Raw genomic sequence first — 20,453 nt, forward strand, 5'->3', positions numbered from 1 at the left:
TCTCGTAGCAGAGTTACCGTGTTATATAAGTGCATCATCAACAACATCCTGTGACCAGATAAACATAAGACAAGCATATGCCAGACATACAACAATTTTCTTTCTTGGCTTGAAGGAGGGTGTGACAAACACTGATTCTAAAAATATTGGTGGAGATTCTTAACAAGCATTCTCGGTTGGATAAATAGAAGTTTGCCCAAGAAAGTCAGGTAGCCCATCAGTTACAGTTGACGAATCAGATAAAATAACGGTCTATGGGTTTAATTTCGGGAATTCGCTTTTGTTTTATCCAATTGCTGCTCTCTTACCAATTTAATAGTATTTGGTGATACGACTCCTTTGCTATAGGCATATTTCACTCAGGTCATGCTGAATCAAAGACTGAGGTTCCGACAGAACATCAACCCTCTGAATGAAACTGTAATCCACGTGTTTTGTAAGAAAAAGCAAACTTCAAACAGGTGGGATGTAAAGGCATGATTCTTCCATGTAGTTCAGTAGCAGCCCTTCCCCTGCTCAAGTGGTGGGTAGACTGGGCTGGGCCAGAGGAGGGAGGTGGGGAGGGTTTGGGTACCCAAAAAAAGAAAAATACAAAAATAAAAATAAACTTAACGCTGCCACCCCTGCTGTTTCCTGTGCATCACCTCTTCCTGCTTCTGGCTCTGAGCACAGGATCCAAGGCTGCCCTGGGGCCAATCCTGAAGATGCTCTCACATGAGAGCAGCTTAAGGATTGGCCTAAGTGTCGGCAACTTGCGCTCCCAGGCAGACTCAGAGCTGTGCCGGCTATCTTTAGCCCAGCAACACAGCTGAGGCTGGAGAGAGCTTCACTGCGCATGAGGGGTTTGACCGACTTGAGACAGCCGGCCAAACACCTCATGTGCAGTGAAGTGACTGCCCATCGCTCCCCCACCAGTAGTGTCATCCCCTGGACCTGCCCTCAAGACTTGTCAGAGTCCTGGAGACGGGTGGACGAGATTAAAATAAAACTGGTTTAAAACCCGTTTTACTATCTCATGTACTGGTGGTGGCATGGGAGGGGGTGCTCCTCCGCCCTAATGGAGCGGCCACCGCTGATAGTTACACTAAAAGACACACAGTTGATGGACAGAATGCAGAACAATTCAAAACATTCACCCTCAGTCAAGAGATCTGGGTTATATCCATCATTCTTTTGCTCACATTGCCACCCCAGTTTAGACCTGGCCATATGCAAATTATAGTTACACTCACTAAAGAGGTATAACAAAGGTTTCAGCAGCAATTAAAAAACATTGAATTGGTAATAAATTCAGCTATTAGTACATAAAATACTGCAACGGACGATGACAAAGTTGCCGTGGAATGTTAGAGATATGAAGGCAGTGAAAGATTAAATTAGTAACAGAAGAAATTAAATTCGTCAAATTAAGGATACAACAGACTGGCAGCAAAAATGTCAGCAAATTGCTGAAGTCTCCTTTTCTTACAGACCAGAAAGAAGATGGGTTCCAGCTTCGGAGCAGCCTTTTAGTTGACACTGTGGTGCTCCAATAGCATTGAATGATCGAAATTATATGGCCATCATAGGGGATAAAGAAGAGGGGAGTGGTCCCTCTCCTCCTGAAAGTAAGGTACCCATTACTCATGCCAATTTGTGACATTCTTGTGGAAACAACTGAGGTAAGCTGTTACTGCATGTCACAGAGATATCAGTTAAACACAATAAGCATAGAGGGAGACAACAAACCGCACTTTACTTGTGACACCATAAAACTCACAATATCCTAATCGGAGAGTTCAACGGCGCTTACATTAGGGCCTAACTAACCTCACAAAGTAGGATTCGGAACATAATGCGAGCCACTCCGGATTTGTCTCCATTAATGGCTCACTTATCGCCTCAATTAGAGCCTTAAGGGTCGCTAGGCAGAAAAGGTTTCCAATGCTGCAGCAGGTGAAAGGTAAACTGAAGCAACTGACTGCAGAACAGAGAGGGAAGAAACTGATTAAGTTCGCAGAGGTACACTCTGTCTCAGCTTCCAGGAACTGCAGCACACAGTATCTAAATGGAGCACTTCATTAAGTAGGTTCCTAAAGGAAGAAACGAATGCCACTGACATATTTTCACCAAAGCGGCAAAAAATGTGTTTACAAATATTGACGTGCAGTTGGTGTTTACGAGGGCTAAATGCGTGGTAACCTTTACTGAGAGAACTAAGACTGGCATGTGGAGAAAGAGGCTTGGGCATCCAACATAAAACCAGGGCTTTTCAATTCAGTTTAGATCTGACGATATCAGTTGAACCCAGTTAACTAAGAAGGATGGACTGGGAACGTGGTGAAGACGACTTGGGTGAGAAGAACGGTGAGACTGCCTCCACAAGGAGCAGGGAAACCCTTGACCCAGTGGAACAATAATTGCTAGCAGTGAGGCACTCAGACTATCAAGACAGTTGTAACAAGATGGAGCTGAATACAAAGCCAGCAGCCTCTTGCTATTCACTGTTCTAGACATTTTACAGAGAAAAGGATTGCAGAACAATCACAAAGAGCTCTGGAAAATGAACCTTCGGAAATGTATGACAAGAGAAGGCAAGTCACAGATAAAACACAATTCTTCGATTGTGTGACTAACTCAAAAATATATTGAAGTAGACTTTTTCATATTTAGTTGGATTTTTAATGCTAAACAATTTACTACAGTGTAACACAAAGTCCGATGAGGAGAATAAATGCATAAAACTGCTATACCCCTCTATAGGCATTCTTGTATAAACCAATTGTTAAAATTAAAAAGTGTGCTTAATTTAAGCAAAACAAAAAAATAAACAGAATCGCCCATACACTTCAGTGCACGACACTAAAAATACATTGCATTTTTTTCAGCACAACTTCCAAAGAACGCAGCTATCGGAGTCAAGTAATGGTCTGCTAAAATATGTTTTTTCTGGAAGGTTTACATAACTCATAACATGACGTTTTAATACACGAAACAAAAAGGCTTCTTCACTGACTGATAAATGATAACTATTAATGGTATCTACAAAATAGCTTACATAAACATTTGGGCGGAAGTTTTTAAGGTGTTTCATTACGTTAAAGAAAAATATTACTGCTTACCAGCATGAGACTGCATATGCTCCATAAGATTATTATAAAACTGGAACTGAATCCCACAGGCACCACACGTGAAAGGTTCTATATGCAAGAGACAAACGTACATAGGTAAAAAACAGATTGTTGGCTTAGTAAGGATGTCAACGTTCTCAGACAACATACTTTATGTTCAGGTTACTATCTTACCACAAATTAATCCTTGAAACACCAACTTGCTGGGCAAGCCACTATTCTAATACAAAGGGTGATAAATCTCATCAGGATGGCTGAAAAGGGCAGGTAATTCCAGCCTGCCCCATTTGAATGTTGCCCCACATTGATACTTGTTTCCTACTTGGTTCCCTTTCTTTGATGCCCACGCCTGTCTGAAACATGCCCTTAAAAATACAAGCACATATTCACTCATACTCTACTGTGCCCTGTCGGATGAATTGAGACACCAATAATAAACCTTCCTGGAGTCTCTTCAGAAGTGACTTTGAAAAATGATATTATATCCAAACATAGAATGCAATTTCGATGGTGAAAGCATCGAAATGAATCAGATTGTGCCTCGTGTTCACTAAAAAGTAGAAAGCATGAGTACGTTCTTGTGGAGTGTTAGGTTTATACTGTATTACCAAGGGAGCTAAAGATCAGATCATAAATATTACCAATATTTCTGCACTACCAGAATTCCAACAGTGCAACAACTTTCAAAGTGAACTCTTTTTGTGGGAAACCCGAAGGATTTGTCGGATACTAGTGGGATATGTATAAAAAATGCTGCCATATGTGCATACAACATTTTCAGAGCTTACACAAGTTTGTTATTTTTTTTAAGTGATGGCGAAATCAGATTTCTTTTTTTTAAAGATTACACATTTGACTGAAAAAGATTGCAACAATGATTGGTTCTGATCAGTAACGTATGCAAAGAGGACATGAGAAAAAAACTTTTTCATATGTAATATTAATGATTCTAAAGGACAAGTTACTTACCTTCGGTAAAACCTTATCTGGTAGAGACATAATCTAATCACAGATTCCTTACCTTATATCCCAGGCGTCAGTCTGGATCCTGTGACGTTTGCCCTAGTGCGGCGGTAGGTGGCATCGATCGGCTCTGCATGATGTCGTCGTCCTCGCCAGAAGTGCTGTTGCGTCACCTATACAGTCACCACCTCGGCGCACTGACATCAGTTACTTTTCACAACTTTCTACGCCAGGAGCGCCGAGCCAAGAAGTGCACTGACAGTGGTGTGTATCTAACAACTAGGGCACTGAATGGGATCAGCAGTGACCCAAAAAACCTGTCTGCAATGTGGGGAGGATGGGTGTGTCGGTAAGGAATCTTTAACGACGAGGAGTTGTGGTCGCGCTCCAGGCACCAGAGACAAATTAAATGTGGATCTGTCACCGACACTGCACAGTGGCAGGAACCGCACTGTATGAACTCGGAAGTCTTCTGTGACATAAAGGGAAAAACCTACATAAATCATTGCCAAAACGTCCAAAAGGCCTGTCAAAAAGTGACAGAGGGTAGCTCTCTTCACAAACCTGAGCTAGCTGGCATTGAAAAAAAAGAACCGATGTCAGCTCGCCAAGGTGGCGCCTATATAGGTGACACGAACAGTACTTCCAGTGCGGTCAACGGCTGTGTCACGCAGAGCCGATGGATGCCACCTACCAGAGCACAAGGGTATTGCTCTAGACAACGTTTCCAGATTCAGCCTGGGATATTCTAAGGTAAGGAATCTGCGGCTAGATGTCTCTACCAGATAATAGGTATGTAAAATTCTTCTACATGAGAGGACTCTAAATCTACTAAAAAGGGAAGTAAAGTTAACTTAGCTGCTGTAACTGAACAGTTTACAGAGCATAAAGCCACTTACTACGCTGTGCTCCTGTTTCCTTTTACCACTTAACATACAGATGGAGGTTGGGGTCCTATTCTGGTGTTGGAGAGCCCAGACTCTTCTTGCCAGGATCCCTGAGTGTGGCATTAATCTAATGTCTTTATAAAGGCCGAAACCCAGAAACTCCCGGCCTTTGTCTTTGATAAAATACTATAAGATTAAAGGTCCTTGGCAGCTGAGCAGTGCATGAACTAAGAATACAGTGTCCAAAATTCCATTATCCTTTCACAGGACACTGAACACGTGGAGACATCAGAAGGTGTTTGAAGGGAAGTAGGTGAGGTCTAAGAGTTGGGGAGTGCATTTTTGGGATTTCATTCCATAATCCCCACTCCTTTAAATCAGAGTATCTTTAAAGACGTGACTGCTGGATATTTAGCTTATTGAGCTTGATTATTATGTCATGTTATATTTTATTTCAAATCCATTTGCCACCTCCAGGCGTAAACCTGGACTGCTCAGTAGTGCCACTTTTGAGAGACAGGTTTACAAAAGGAAAAAACTGTTTTTCAAATGGAATGTAATCAGCTTAAGTCCTGAAACACCAATGGTCAATTTCAGTTTCCCCACAGGTACTTCCCAGTACCACAAAGAAAAGGTATTACAATGTACATATGATGTCTTTTTTCCATTATATGATTATTTTGGGGAACTTAAAAACATGCATGCTGGCCATGGCCCTCTATCCAGGGTCATCCCCAAACCTTTTGCTTTCACCCCTCCTGTTTTGCTGAATTTGATTTTGCTGTGTGAACTTTAACACTACTAATGAGTGATAGAGTGCATGTGCTCTATCCTTTAAACATGGTAAAATAGGCTTTCATCTAATTGCCACATTTACTTTACTTTATAGGTCACATGTAAAGTGGTACTACATGTACCCAGGGCCTGTAAATTACATGCTACTAGTGGGCCTGCAACACTTACTGTAATACCCACTTACAAAGTCTTTTTCAACAAGTCCCACACCTGCCATTGGAGACTGTGAGCAGTTTTAAACTGCTAATTCCAGTTGGCACAATAAACCCCTTGCCAGGCCTTAAACTCCCTTTTTAGTACATACAAGCCAACACTAAGATAGACCTTAAGCAGCCTATATGGCATGGTGCATTATATTTAAAAAGTTGGGCATGTACTTTTATGTTTCACATGTCCTAGTAGTGAAAAACGAATTTTCACAACTGTAAGGTCTATCCCGCCCACAGGATAACATTTGATAATCTTATTACATTTAATAAGTAATAACTTTTATGTGGGAGCAGGCAGAAATGTCATGTTTGGTGTCTAAGGAATTGTAATTTAAAATCCTCTTTAATGGTAAAGTTGGATTTTAAGTCACAATTCTGAAAATGCCACATTTAGAAAGGTGTAAAAGAAACAATTGATGGACGGAATGCTAAAATATGCAAACATTCACCCCAAGTCACAAAGATCTGGGTTTAATCCATTGTTCATTTGCTCACATTGCCACCCCAGTTTGGACACAGCCATATGCAAATCAGTCTTGACCCTGTTCCTTATGGTAACAATCTAACCTGAACTGCCAAGCCACTTCCTCCCTGGACTGGAAACAAGCATCCTGGGACCAGTTTCAGGGCATCACCCCATATCAGCCAGGTTAGCTTGAATTCAGTGGTGCAGTGAGCACGGGACCCATGTCTGGGCATACCCTTCCCACTTAGGGCGACAAATACAAAATAAACAATTGGTAGACGGAATGCTGAACAATGCAAACATTAACGCCCAGTCACAAAGATCTGGGTTTAATCCATTATCTTTTGCCCACCACACCACCCCAGTTTAGACCCAGCCATAGGCAGTCTTGACCCTGTTCCTTATGGAAACAGTCCAGCCCGAACTGCCAAGCCAGGTCCTCCATGGACCAGAAACAAGCATCCTGGGACCGGTTTCAGGGGATCACCCCTCATCAGCCAGGCTAGCTTGAACCTTATGGGAACAGTCCAGCTTTTGCAATTGTTCCTTTTGCACATTTAGAAAGGTGGCATTTTCTTGCCCTAATCATTTGGTGTCTTCAGCCCGTTTCCTGGGTCCCATGACTAAGTATAGTTGGCAGGTGACCTTTATGTATTTCTACCAGAACACCAACATAATAAAGGGACTGGGTGTTTGCATTAGCTGTGCACAGCCCGACTTGCACTTCACAGCCTCTGTCTCAGTTCACACAATGAACCTCACATTAGCCCGCTAGGCCCGCAAACAGACTGGGGCCAGAGCAGGGAGGGAGAAAATTCCAGACACCTCTGAGGGGGGAAAACTGTAGATGTTTCTTCACTTCAAAGCTGGCATCAGATGTAAAAATACGACCCTCAGATCCACTTTTGAGTTCACTTCTGCACCTGTGGAAGGACTCTCAGAGGACTGGCCTGCTGTGTGCTTCAGAAGACTGCCCTGCTGCACCAAGAGGGCTACCTGCTTACTGAAGCCTGCCCTGTGCCCTCCGAGGACTGCCGAACTGCTTGAGTCCTACTAGTATCCAATAATTCCAGAGTGACTCCAAAGGCTACTTGGCTGGCCTGATCTGAGCCTCAGGACAGAAAGGGTTCCAACCATCTCAAACCCACATACTGACCAAGCCTGAGTGAGTCCTGAGACTCCAAAAGGTGCCCCTAAAGTCCTGGACCCTTGGGAGTGATGCCACAAGTGCCCAGATAGCCGACAATTCTCTGCTAAGAAGTGCTTTCAGATTCAAGAGGAGACATCCTATCAGCATGACTTTATGGCAGCTCCCGCTACGTTCTTCTCCGCAGCAGCAACTTCTTGTTAGCAGTTCATCGATGAAGGAGTATCTGGCCTTGTAGAGCACTCATCGATTATAGCCCACTGAAGATTTTTGACTTTCACAAAAGAGACTAAGTCTGAAGATAGAAATCTTCACCACAACTTTTTTCAGCAGCATTTCGATGATACCTCCTACACGGACACCGCCAGCTGCCTTGCCCCACGGAACTTTACCTTCTCAGAGATTTTTCTTGAAGGTGAAGCAGAAAGCAGAAACCTGGCCCAATCCACTTTGCGTATCAGAACTGCATCCCATCATGATTGGCCATAGCTTTCGAACTTGTCCCCATCTTACGCATATAGATGTCGTGGCTAACACCGTCATCTCTCAGGCACTATTTTCCACTCTGGTTCCATTGATTGGATTTTTGTCATTTCATCATTTTGGTGCCACATCATTTATTAATATTTACTCTAAATTGGTGTGGAATTTTTCTTATGTAGTGTTTTCACTTTATTACTGTTTAAGAGCTGCATAAATACCTTACACATTCCTCAAAGTTAAGCATGACTGCTTTTTGCCAATCTACCAGTAGGTTAAGGACATGTTAATTTAGGGACTTTTTATGGTTCACGTGTACATGGATCATGGCTGTTGCTTGAGTATAGTTTCAGCCCTCTTAACCAATAGCCCATTTCACATAACTTTCAATGTGTGCAGCAGGTGCTAAGAATTAACCTTGATAGGGTCCCTTAAGAAGAGAGGCAGGTTAATGCGCTGGGCATACAACATAACTAGATGTGGTCCTGTGGGAACAATTTAACTGTGGAACTAGAACACTCGACATGCTTAAATGCTTCAACTGCTAATTTCAAAAATCATATTAGGGACCTGAAATGATTAATATCAGAAAGTACGTCCTAAAGGGTCAGGGGTAAAAAAAAAAATCCAATTAATGTGACTAGCAGCAATGATAGCATGACATTTGCACCTGTTTATAAAGTAAGCCACCACCGCTGCCTAATATCTTTTTAACTATAATGGATGCACAAAAGGATCTGCATATTAATGGCCAGCATTCATGTAGGTAGATGGTGGAGATGAAGACAATGAAGTGAGGGAAGATGGAGCCATTTAAAAAGTTCGGAAGGCTCTTGTCAGAAAAGGGCTGCTGATTAGTGTTCCTGAGCACTGACATTTAATTGATGGTAGGGGTTATGGCTGGGACTGCAGTTTCAGTTGCTCAAGGTGAGGAAGTTTCTAGGCACCGCCTATTCTTTTGTCTGACCCGGATTACCAATTCACGAAGGCTGATGGCAGTAGGGTAAGGAGACCTCACATTTCACTTTCCTCATGTTTTTGTGTTTTTAAAAAGCATGATTGGATTCAGTCCCCTGCTGTGGCTGTGCACAAAGTCTGTGTCTGGAAAGCACCATGAGAATGACATTTGAAAGTCAACCAACTCAAACCACTTATAAAACTTTAAGACAGAGGACCAGAACCCCATCACAAAAATGTGTATACAAATGGTATCTAAATCCCTTTGCTGCAGACCCAAATTCATCTTGACCAAGGAGGGGAGTGTTCTGCAGAGGGCTTGAAGAGCTGTTGTAGCACTAGGGCTGCTGCCAGCAAGTTTCCCAAGAGGTGAATGGACATCACCTGATGTCTGCACTTTGAGCTGGAGAAGCAGCCCGTCATCCTTAAGTGCCTAGAAAGCGGTCAGCCTGGCCCTACAGTGGAAGACACTGTTCAGTAGGAGCAGCACAAAGTTTTTCTGGCATAAGGAGCACCCATAGAAAGTGGACTTGCCCAGGCCCAAAGCCAGGAGTGACCTGTGTCATGAAAAAGCTCCCTCTGGCCACGCTGTACAGTGTCTGTGAGGACGAACAGGGCTCAGACATGGCTGACATTCCGGCCCATATCAGAAAAGGGGTAAGCATTCTAGCTTCCCTGGTAAACGCGACATGCAAAGCGCCGGGCCTCCTTTTTGCTGAGGGAGAGCACGAGAGCCAGCAGCAGTACGTCGGCTGGATGAACTGGAGCGAAGACGCAAAGGAGGAGACGAGGAGAGAGGACAGCCCTGGAGTTCCCCCCCGAACGGAAGGCGCAGAAGAGAGGACAACATGACTCGCGGGGAAGACTGAAGCAAAAGACCTCGAGAAAGAGCTGACCAATGGGTTTACCTGTGGTACTGGTAACCTAAGGAGTGAAACCACCGCCACAGTCCTACTCACCTCGAACCAGGAGAAGGGTCGTGGTCAAAGGCAAGTGCCACAAATCAAAAGGTGCTTTTGGTGGGATGCCACAACATAGAGATCACTCTGGTGACAGGTGGCAAGCAGGAGTAGTATAGGAAAGATCATGTCACACTGCTCAAGACTCCCCAGTTAACCCTACCCATGCACGATCTGCCAGGCCAGGTGATGGTAGCCCATATATGACTATTCCTGACCTATAAAACCCATAGCTCATTATTTGTTATGTATTTTTATTTGTTGCCACCACACATGAGGACCGTCACTTCCTGAAGAAGAAAAGAAGGAAGAGCCTCATGTGCAGCAGAGAGACCTATTGAGGCTTTATTTCCAGTGCTTTTCTTTTGACTATTTTGTTTCCTTTATAAAATAAAGAAAAGACATACCAAAGCAGAGGTAGGACTGCTTCAACACCCTACAGTGTCTATGTGAGCTGCATACAGCTGTAAAAGAACAAGTATCCTGTGTCACCCAGCTGTTTACTACAGCCTTAAGAGACTGTACTATCACTGCTGTCATTCTGAGTGAAGCTGTCTCCACTGAAGGAGGAAGCCCTGATCCACCCAGAGGCCCAATGTCCAGTACAGACAAAAACGTGAGAGATTGTGCCTTAAGGACGCAACTGCCACACCTGAACACCTATCTGTATCCACTATGGAAGAACACTGCCGCAGCCAAGTGCTGCAGTGCAGCCCTGCTTCACCAATCACCCTTGCGAACTTTGTCTTGAGCGATACTACTGATGTGGCCCACCCTATAGAAGAGCTGATAAGTGAGAGCAGGAGCCCGAACATATCCACTGCACAGCCTGAACTGCTACAGTAACTATCATGCAAGAAGTGAAGCTTAGCCTGCATTGTGGACAGGAGGGGAAAGAAAGGGTGAAGACGAGTCTACTGTGCATGCTAAAATCCTTTTACCCAAGCTGTAAAAAGCCAATGAATTCAGATGCTTTTTTGACTTTTGGGAATATTTCAACCATCAGCACCTGTACCTAATCTTCTGAATACATAGTGTGCTGTAGGCCCAAAATGTGTGATCTCAACCATGGTGAATGAAAGGGAGCACCAGGTGGATATAGGGATGAAGGCGGTGTAGCTCCTCACAGTTTAACAAAACATAGGTGTTGATTATGATGGCGGTGAATCCGCATCCTCCGGGCTGGTGGAAGCCCCCGCCGGCCAGGAGGTTGCGGATTCTCCACCGCGGACATTGGAAATACCCACCGCCACATTAGGATGGCGGTGATATCAGCGGCGGACGGCAAGTCTGTCTGCCGCTGATCCGTGGTGAATGCACGCAAATATGGTGGCGGTGTCTGCAAGACACCGCCAGCCATATTAGGATGCAGGCGGAAACATGCTTTTTCACAGCGGCTTTTCCGCCGTGGAAAAGCATGTGGTCTTTTGTGTTTGGGGGCCCGTTGCGGGTCCCAAGGATGTTGGGGGGTGGGGGGTGCACATGGGTGGTACCTATGGTACCCCCCTGCATTTACATACATACATGCCGCTTTGTGCATGTAAATGCAAAGCATGCATTTTGAACCTTGCGGCGGGTGCTGCTTCAAGCAGCACCCGCCGCAAGGTTGAAGATACAGGATGTGACTGCCAGGGTGGCGGGCACATCCTAATTGGTATCGAGGGACCGCCGCGGCTCCTGCGGACGGTCTATCCCCTCGGGGGTGGCGGACGGACGCAGGTCCGTCCAACATCCTAATAGGCCTCATAGTTTGCAACCCTGTAGAACAAGGAACTTAACTTCAGTAACACTCTTTCAAGTAGAAACTGTCCAACTGGAGATTCCGCAATCTTAAACTATCCAGATGGTCCAGGCTGGATCTAGAAGACTTATTAGCACAGCCCCTGTGCGCCAATAGGTGAAATCGTGTGGCTCTGATCTGACCTTGGAGTGATGACGGCGCCTTATGTAATAACCACCCAAGAGCATTGACGTAAGCTTCTTACTTGACACTGTCTGTGCCCTCGGACATGGAACTTAACGATCTCTTATTTGAGCCGGTGTGCAGACCCCTAATTTGGGACTTTTTTTTTTTAGATAGAAAAGAGTCCATTCCACAGAGTGGGGAGATGGGCTGGCGGTGGGAATCGTGGTTACATACAGTATCCACCAGAACCAGCATTATGTAGGTAAGTAGACCACAGATTCCTCACCATTAAAATAGATTTGAAAGTAGCACCTCCCCTGGTGATGAGTCTGTGCAATGACTCAGACCAAAATGTCATGCAGGACCGAACAGCCAAAATACCAGTAGTGCTTTGTGACACCTATGTTGCGGTCTGACAACTATCCAGGACAGGCACTCTGCTTCCCAATGCTGCGGTTGCATACTTGGCCCTTGAGTGATGGGCCTTCAATCCATCTGAAGGCTGCAACTTAGCCAACGGATGGGAGATTTTAATGCTGGGAGCTATCCGCCTGAAAGATGTTCTTTTCTGCATTACTTTACCCATCTTTGCCTAGAGACCCCATGAAGAGCTTATCATCCACCCACTGGATTTTAGTACGATTAATGTGAAAGCCCAATCCTGTTTTGGGGTCCAAACTATGAAGTTTCCCCTAATTACTAGAGGGATAAGGTTGGGTAAAGAACTCCGGAAAAGTGATCATCTGTCCAGTGTTACAGGGAGTCACAACCTTCAGTACAAAGGCAGCTGCAGTCCTCAGCACCAGTTTATTTGGAAAGAGGGTGGTGTAGGGCGGCTGAACAGATAAAGCTTGAAGCTCACTCATTCGAAGAGTTGACATTATCGCAAATAGAAAGAACATCTTTAGGGTCAGGAGATGTTGAGGGCAAAATAGGTGCATTTAAGAAAGTAAGGATCAAATTGAGGTTCCACTGTGGCATCAGAAAAGGATTTAGGGGAGGAACAGGTGTATTAAACCTTTGAAAAATTGCATCTCCATGGGTGACTTGAACAAAGACGGTTGGTCCTATAAACGTTAAAAGGCAGAAACGGCTGACCGATAATCTTTATACCCAGCCACTGCAATTCCTTGCTGGGCCACAAAACAAACAGGACATGCAACAGTTTGGCATTCAATGGGTCCATTTTATAAATGTTTAGCCATACCAGGCCAAAAACTTTTCCTAGTGTCCAGTGTACACACATTTTTTAGAAGGATGACTGGATGACAGCCAGTATTTCTGGAGAGAGATTGAATGTAATAATATCAACCACCGATGATTAGAGGGTCTAAGGGAACATTTAAAGAACAAGCGTGGATATATTCCCCTTAAGTTATTCAAAGAACACATTAACTATCCACGGGTCTAGTAGGTCTAAACCGACCATCCAATCAGAAAAGACCTTGGGAGCTGAGCTCCTATTATCAGAGGACACTACCGTAAAAAAGGAAAATCCTTAAAAAGGACAAATTCCCATCACTCACCGAAGTGACATGCTTCATCATCTGGGATCTCCTCCTGGTTGCACAGAGGTGCAACCAAGGGCTACAACCCTCTCTCAGAGAGGGGAGCTCGCGGATGTTTTCAAATCAGTGTGGTAAATGTAAGGAGCTTGTATCAGATCCAACAGATGTGAAATAGATATTGTGTGCACGAGAATGATGGGCGCAGTGCATGGGAGTGAAAAGTGATAATAAAATTGGGTAGCAGAAGAAAATATAATAGGCATCTTTTGTTATCCAAAGTTAAAAACAGTGCAACAGCAGTTTTAACAAAGTACCTGCATGGATGTTACTGGGTCTACATGTTTCAGCCTTTAGGAATATAAGTTATCCTCAGCCTTCCTCAGGACCACCATAAGAGTTTGCTACTGCGAGTTTGCTACTGCGAGTTTGCTACTGCGTAGTAAAAATAATAATACAAGAAAATGGTGAATCAAAATACACAAGGTTGGAACGAATACAACCAAGTAATCTGATACTAAGGTGTGAAGATCCTCCGAATTTACAGGATGCTGTTAGCACCTGCAAAATAAGAGTGGTTTTAAGAAAAAAGAACATTAGGTCAAATGCTTGTACTCAATTGACAATGCAAAAAGTGGTGGCACTGTGACCATCTTTTAGAATATATCACATGTACTGTGTAATGCAATAATACACTCAACCGAGTGATTGTGGTGTAAAAGATACAAGCGGCAAGGCATTTCTGCTATATAAAGAAGTTGTTTTGCCCGTTTTCTTATCGGAGTATCAGAACTCCGGGGATACTAAAAAACAATAGGTCACTTTAACAGAGACCACATGACGCACACATTATAGCAAATGCTTTTCTGCTTAAACGATCGCTTTGCTAACAAAAGGGGAAAGAGGAAGCGACACTCACTCTGCAGATCCACAAAATCTGCTTAAGCCCATATCGGCATATAAACTAACCCTGGGCAGAGTGCTTCGCTCCGCCCACGGAGTGCACATAGTGCTGCCTATTTCACGATTCGCAAAGTAGGCATAGTAGGCAACACTACGCACACCCATGGACGAAGCGAAGTGGCCCGCCACCCGTCTCCCTCCCGCCCTTTTCTACATCCCTAATTTTGGTTTAAAATAGTGTAAGAATAAAGTAAAATCACTTACCTGATATGCGGCGTCCCGGGCCTCCCTCTTCTGTTTCACGCCAACTTCTTCCAGCCAAATGTGCATGCGCCCGCGCATTTCTCGCAAAAAATGCGCATGAGCGGGCGCCCGGCAAATGTAAGAAAAACCATAACTATAAAACTTATAGAAAATGGCCTATCACCCAGAGGTGGTAAAGTAATATTCGTCATAGAGGCACATGAATATCGGCAGACAGATGTATTCTATTCATGGATTCAGTTTCCTGCAGCAAATGCAGTAACACATGAGTTCCACTACTACAAAGTAGAGGAACCTCCAGCGGAATACGTTCCGCTGGACGTTGAAATTCCACTAACTTACCAAGAGCATCAGCTCTGGTTTAAGGCGCCCTACAACATCAAAATCACATTACCAGGCTCGGTCCACTAGGTAGACCAGGAGCAACATGGACGGTACTAGCCAGCTATACACTACATCCTGACATTGAAAGAATCACAGGTAAAGAACTGCCTCATCAGGGGAACACAAACAAAATTACACCACAAACTATACAATCAGTCATTGGTAAATTACCCGCGAAACGGGAACAAATTCCATTCTGGTTAGCTAAAAAAATTACTCAAATAGAGGCAGTATTCCCTGATAGTACACCTCATGAGAAACACAGAAGTCTGACAATCTGTTTACCAATGGGGATCGCACCACATATGGAAGACTGTGACACTTGGGGTACAGTCTTGGCTTCAATCTACACAAAAACACTTGGTGTTCCGTCCATGGCGGAAATACCAGACGTCCTAAAACAGATTCAAAATGAATATGGACCAGAACCTGCTTTAAATCTTGGTATGAAATTGCTAAAAGATTTCAAACAGGTCTCGGCTATACTATTATCAAATATTAAAGGTGAAGCAGCTTCCGTAGCAATCCGCCAAAAATGAAAAGAAACAGATATAACAGAGTAACCATATGAACTTGCAAGAATTATTGAAAAATCCTATGTAAAACTAGGTAGAGATAGTTTGGGTGGAAAACCATTAAAACCCCAACTAACAGAAAATCCTGAAAAAGTTTTTATAAAAAATAATCTCACTACTCCTAAAAAGAAGTGGGAAACCCCTAAACAAACACTTCTTAAAGAGAAGCGTTCTCAGTCCAGAGGAAGATCTCCCCAACGGGGAGGTAGGTCTCCCCAACGGGAGCCCTCTGAAAACAGGTATAACCTCAGGAATAGGGAAAATTTGAGAAAACCGGACAGTTATCAAGATACTGATACTTGTTCCTCTCGTACCTTTCAGACTTCCTCACAGAAATCAGAAAGAAGAGGGTGATCAGAACAAAAAGACGAACGTGTGAAGTCCAAAGACGAACAGCACGTTCCAAAAAATAAGTAAACAATTCACCAAGAAGGTAGCAAGGGTAACGATTAGACATGCCGAGGATCTTGAGGACACAACTCAGGAACGGGGAGTGGGTCCAGACAATGCTAGACAGCGCAGCAGAAATCACCATAGCTCGCAAGATCTTGAAGGATCATCTGGAGACAGTGGACTTGAATGAATGCATTTTAGTTGAAACTGCCGACACCAGGGTTAGTGTACCCCATAAGTTATATGAACACTCCGGATGGAAGGCGACATACCTAGAAAAATAAAAGCACTCTTTTGGGAGAGGCTTTCTAAGAGTTATGACATTCTTCTAGCTGAAGTTCGAGGGTCCCCCTACTGGGAGGGGAACAATCTAGTGCACAACAGATGGACCGTAGTCTTATTCCATAAACAGATTGGTCATGAGTCTATATATATGATTTCATGATTTTAATCTTCTCATTGTGAATATTTTCTTATATTCATATTCAAAATTGTATTGGAAACAAAAACGTGTCATTGCACACTTTGTAAATCAACCATTGTAATCCTCAAAAAAGATCCCGATGCATTTCGGGCCAGAGCCCTTTCTCAAGGGAATACTCTACAATGAAAAATAAAAACATAACCAGAATCAATATCTTGGCAAAAACGAAACGGTAAAATATCAGTCTAAATCATGCAGTAGCCGGAATTAAAGTGCCTGAAAGTTGGTGACGAAAACTAAAACAAGTGTGACATAAAAATCAGCCTGGTGAATATCGATACTCCAAGGTGACACCAAAATGAAAGCATAACAGTATACCAAGGTGAATATGAGCCCTGAGCGTGAGTAACCGAAGGGTGAAAGAAACGTTTAAAACGCGAGTGTCTTCCACAGAGTACCCAATCTCCAGTAAGAGTGTGAACATTGCAAGCGCTAAACGGTACGCGAGAGAAAACTCCCGTGTTTTACTTACTGAGAGAATTAGACGAAGTGCCTCGTGGCGTGCCTGCGGGACAGAGATGCAACTATTCTGTGTGTGCGTGTGTGTTAAACCCATAATGGTGAACATAGAAGAAGGTAGCACACTACAATTCTTTACCACACGCAACCTTTAGCAAATACACGCTGTGCGAGCTCCCATTCTTTTTTGAAATTCTTCTAGCTGAACAAGACTGGCCACCTGAATTTGTCAGGGAGTGCCCACATGGCGAAGAGATAATTATGCCAGCCTTCTCAAATCACATTCCAATTCATAAAAAATACACATATACCAGAAAATGGTCAGTAGCGCAGGCTCCAGCATTATATAAAAATCACGTAGGATGGGATGAGGATTCTCCTCACCATAAAATCCAGTTAAAAACTCAACCTACTGCACAAAGGCAGTATCCAGATAAGCAAGAAGCTAAAAAACAGGTCAGGGATATCTTAGATCAACTTGAATACCAAGGGGTGATTGAAATATGCACCTTATCTATGAACAATCCTTTGTTCCCTGTCTTCAAACCAGACAATTCATATCGTCTAGTTTTGGACTACAGACATTTAAACTCTTATTGCAAAACTTTTGCAGAACAAAATGCACATAGTGCAGCACTGATGAATAACATCATGCGTAAAAAATACAAAACAACAGTAGACATTTCAAATGGTTTCTTCTGTCAAAACATTGCACCAGAAAGCAGGTACTTGACCGCTTTCTCAATCACGGGGACACAGGGACAATTTTGCTGTCTCCCCCAGGGATTCAAGAATAGTCCAGGGTTATTTTCAGCTAGAGTAACAGAGTTACGACAAACGTAAGATGATGAGGCATTATCTTATGTCGATGACATCTATCTTACAGACAATGATTTGGACGTGCACTTGAAAAGAGTGAACACCATAATACTTGGGTTCGCTTCTGAAGGGTACAAATTCAATTTTTAGAAATCACGAATTGCCCACCTCAACGTCCTATTCTTAGGCTACGAGTTATCAAGTGAAGGCAAAAGCCTGGCAGAAAACTTTCTAGAGAAATGTGCACTGCTCCGACCTCCTAAAACGCAGAAAAATTTACTGTCAATTCTAGGTTTCCTGAATTTTGGAAGAACTTACATTCTGAATTACGCAGAAAGGGTTAAACCTCTCTACGAACTAATGAAACCTGATTTCAAACCAACTAATTGGACTCAAATACACACAGAAACTGTGCGTTCAGTGGAAACAGACATGTTAGCAAAAACACAGTTACAGACACGCGACAACGCGTGCAACCTTGTGATCCGAATCATCCCAGGGAGATGCGGATTCACATACCTTACCTTTAATGAAGTTGAAAAGGTACCAATAGCATAGAAATCACACTTGTACACACAAGCTGAAATGAAATTCACTTCTACAGAAAAAATTCTGACAGCGGTTCGAACTGCAGTAGCCAAAGAGAGAGCCCTGGCACAGGGTAAACGCATAATGATTGTTACACCTGTACCTGTCTTAGAGACAGTGACAAGAGGAAGCATTACAAATGCTAAGGCTTTACATCCGAGATGAATACAATGGGTTAATTCTCTTGCTGCAACAGACTTTGAATACGTTTTTGACCCCTATTTGAAAACACAAGAATTTCTACAATACGAACACGAATGTCCTCTGCCAACCGAGATTCTGCCTCTAGAACATTACGGATGTATAATTTATACAGAGGGATCAGCACAGCCCGCAATTGAGGGTAAACAAGCCTATAGTGCTGCGTGCACGATTGTTAAAGGTCGCTGGCACAAAGGTAATTTCAGACCAATGGTCACTAAAACGCAATCACCCGGAGACTGTACAGCTCAGCGAGCTGAATTACAGGCTTTCAAGATGGCGCTAGAAAAATACCGATCGCGAATTCCCCACACTCATAGTGTGCGATTCGTATTACTGCTTCCAGTCTTACAATGAATATCTGCAGAACTGGGTTCAAAACGGTATCAAAGACGCAAAAGGTGGCACAATTAAGCATAAAATGCTTTGGAAACAAGTAGTTCTATTACAAAAAGAACTACAAAAGACTCACGTGATTCATACACTGAGTCATCAGCGTGATGGCGTTCACGTTGCAGGGAATACATTGGCTGATGAAGCCGCGAAGGCAGCTGAGCAAACGGCTTCCGTAGCTGCAATCAATCGTTCAAAAAGAGTAATAGATGGTAAAACTATGCTAGCAGTCAATGCCTCAATGAAAGGCAGCTATGCAGCGTTACCTCTGAACTGTCCACTCTGATATACATACATAATTGATGCAAACTCCGTTCTCTTTGCTTGAATCTCTGGAGTGGGTGATAGAGTAATTCCAAACAGGAACAGGAGAGGTGCTTTGGTTCACGAAGCAAATGTGGGAGAGGGTCTGACACATCTAGGGATCTTAAAATCTCTAATTGAATTAGTAGAGATGTACAATACTGACCAGGAATGAGCGTCCAAGTTTACGATTTCAAATTAACTGCGATACCTGTTACAGAGATCATAGCTTTGAAAGCCACCAGGTACCTGACTACAGTGTAGCCAGCCCAGTACAGACACCACTGTTAGACAGCATTAGACTTTCTATACGCAGACGTCACCATGAATGGATGCGGTCCCACAACTATTAGGACAAGATTCATTTGGATGTGGCCTCAGCGCTTGGCTGAAGCTCGAACTGTTATAAAAGATTTGCGAGTCTTTATGGGCACATACGCAATCGGCACGCTACATTCTGACCAAGGTCCTGAGGTTAGCTCTCGAGCTTACAAGGAGGCCATGGCCAGCTTGGGAGTTGCATTGCGGTACTCAAGTCCATTCCATCCTGAGGGAAATACGGTAGTGGAAAGAAAAAAACGTGACATAAAGCAATCTATAACAGCTAGGGTACTAGGTTCGGGTGGCGGGTGGGTCAAACATCTAATAAGTGTCCAACGTAGTCTTAACAACCTGTCAAGAAATTCTCTGGGTGGAATCACTCCATATGAATTATTTCTTGGTACTAGAATGATTATCGAAGACCTCGATCGTAAAACTTCAGTGGTAGAACAAAAACCCTTTGACATCAAAGATCGTTTGGCTGTTTTGCAGGACTGAAATGAAACAAGAAGAAGTCTGAGCAACACAACGCAAAAGCCAACAACCACTGAAAAGAAACCAACTGTCCCAGCAAGACCTGTCAGGAATCCAAACATTGGGGATCTAGTCAGGGAAAAGATCGCCGTGAAGAAGGAATTTGGGCCTTCTTACAGAGAAGCAGTACCTGTCTTAGCTATCCACGGAACAAGATCAGTGGTACAACCGCCCCTTGCTGGTAAAAAGGAGAACCGAGTTGTGTCCATCGACCTGGTCAAACCACATCATGTGGCCGATAATAAGTAGTAGGCCCAGTGGACCCCCATGATGTAGCAGAAGACCAAATATTGCTACAATCCAAGAGGTTCAAACTGAAATACTTATCACCTTTGATAAACCGACAGTGAGAAAGGAAAGACTATGCAACAAAGCCATGGAACTTGTACCTCTTGAGGCCCAAATAACAGTTCGTCAAGAAACACCTGTCTACAATGATATAGCATCT

General features: G+C 43.5%; 1 protein-coding gene across 9 annotated transcripts in view; it reads right to left on the minus strand.

Annotated features, from left to right (window-relative positions):
* The window catches only part of LOC147710582 (zinc finger protein 618-like), a 998,795-nt gene that overhangs the window by 52,792 nt on the left and 925,550 nt on the right, over positions 1 to 20,453 (minus strand). For all 9 annotated transcript variants that reach the window (XM_086921256.1, XM_086921253.1, XM_086921260.1 and 6 more), the window contains one exon: positions 3,102 to 3,179. In XM_086921256.1, the coding sequence (XP_086777382.1) occupies positions 3,102 to 3,179 (78 nt within the window). The remainder of the gene's footprint in view (positions 1 to 3,101; positions 3,180 to 20,453) is intronic.

This window comes from Lissotriton vulgaris, chromosome 5 (assembly GCF_964263255.1).
Source record: "Lissotriton vulgaris chromosome 5, aLisVul1.2, whole genome shotgun sequence".
Classification (NCBI taxonomy): Eukaryota; Metazoa; Chordata; class Amphibia; order Caudata; family Salamandridae; genus Lissotriton; species Lissotriton vulgaris.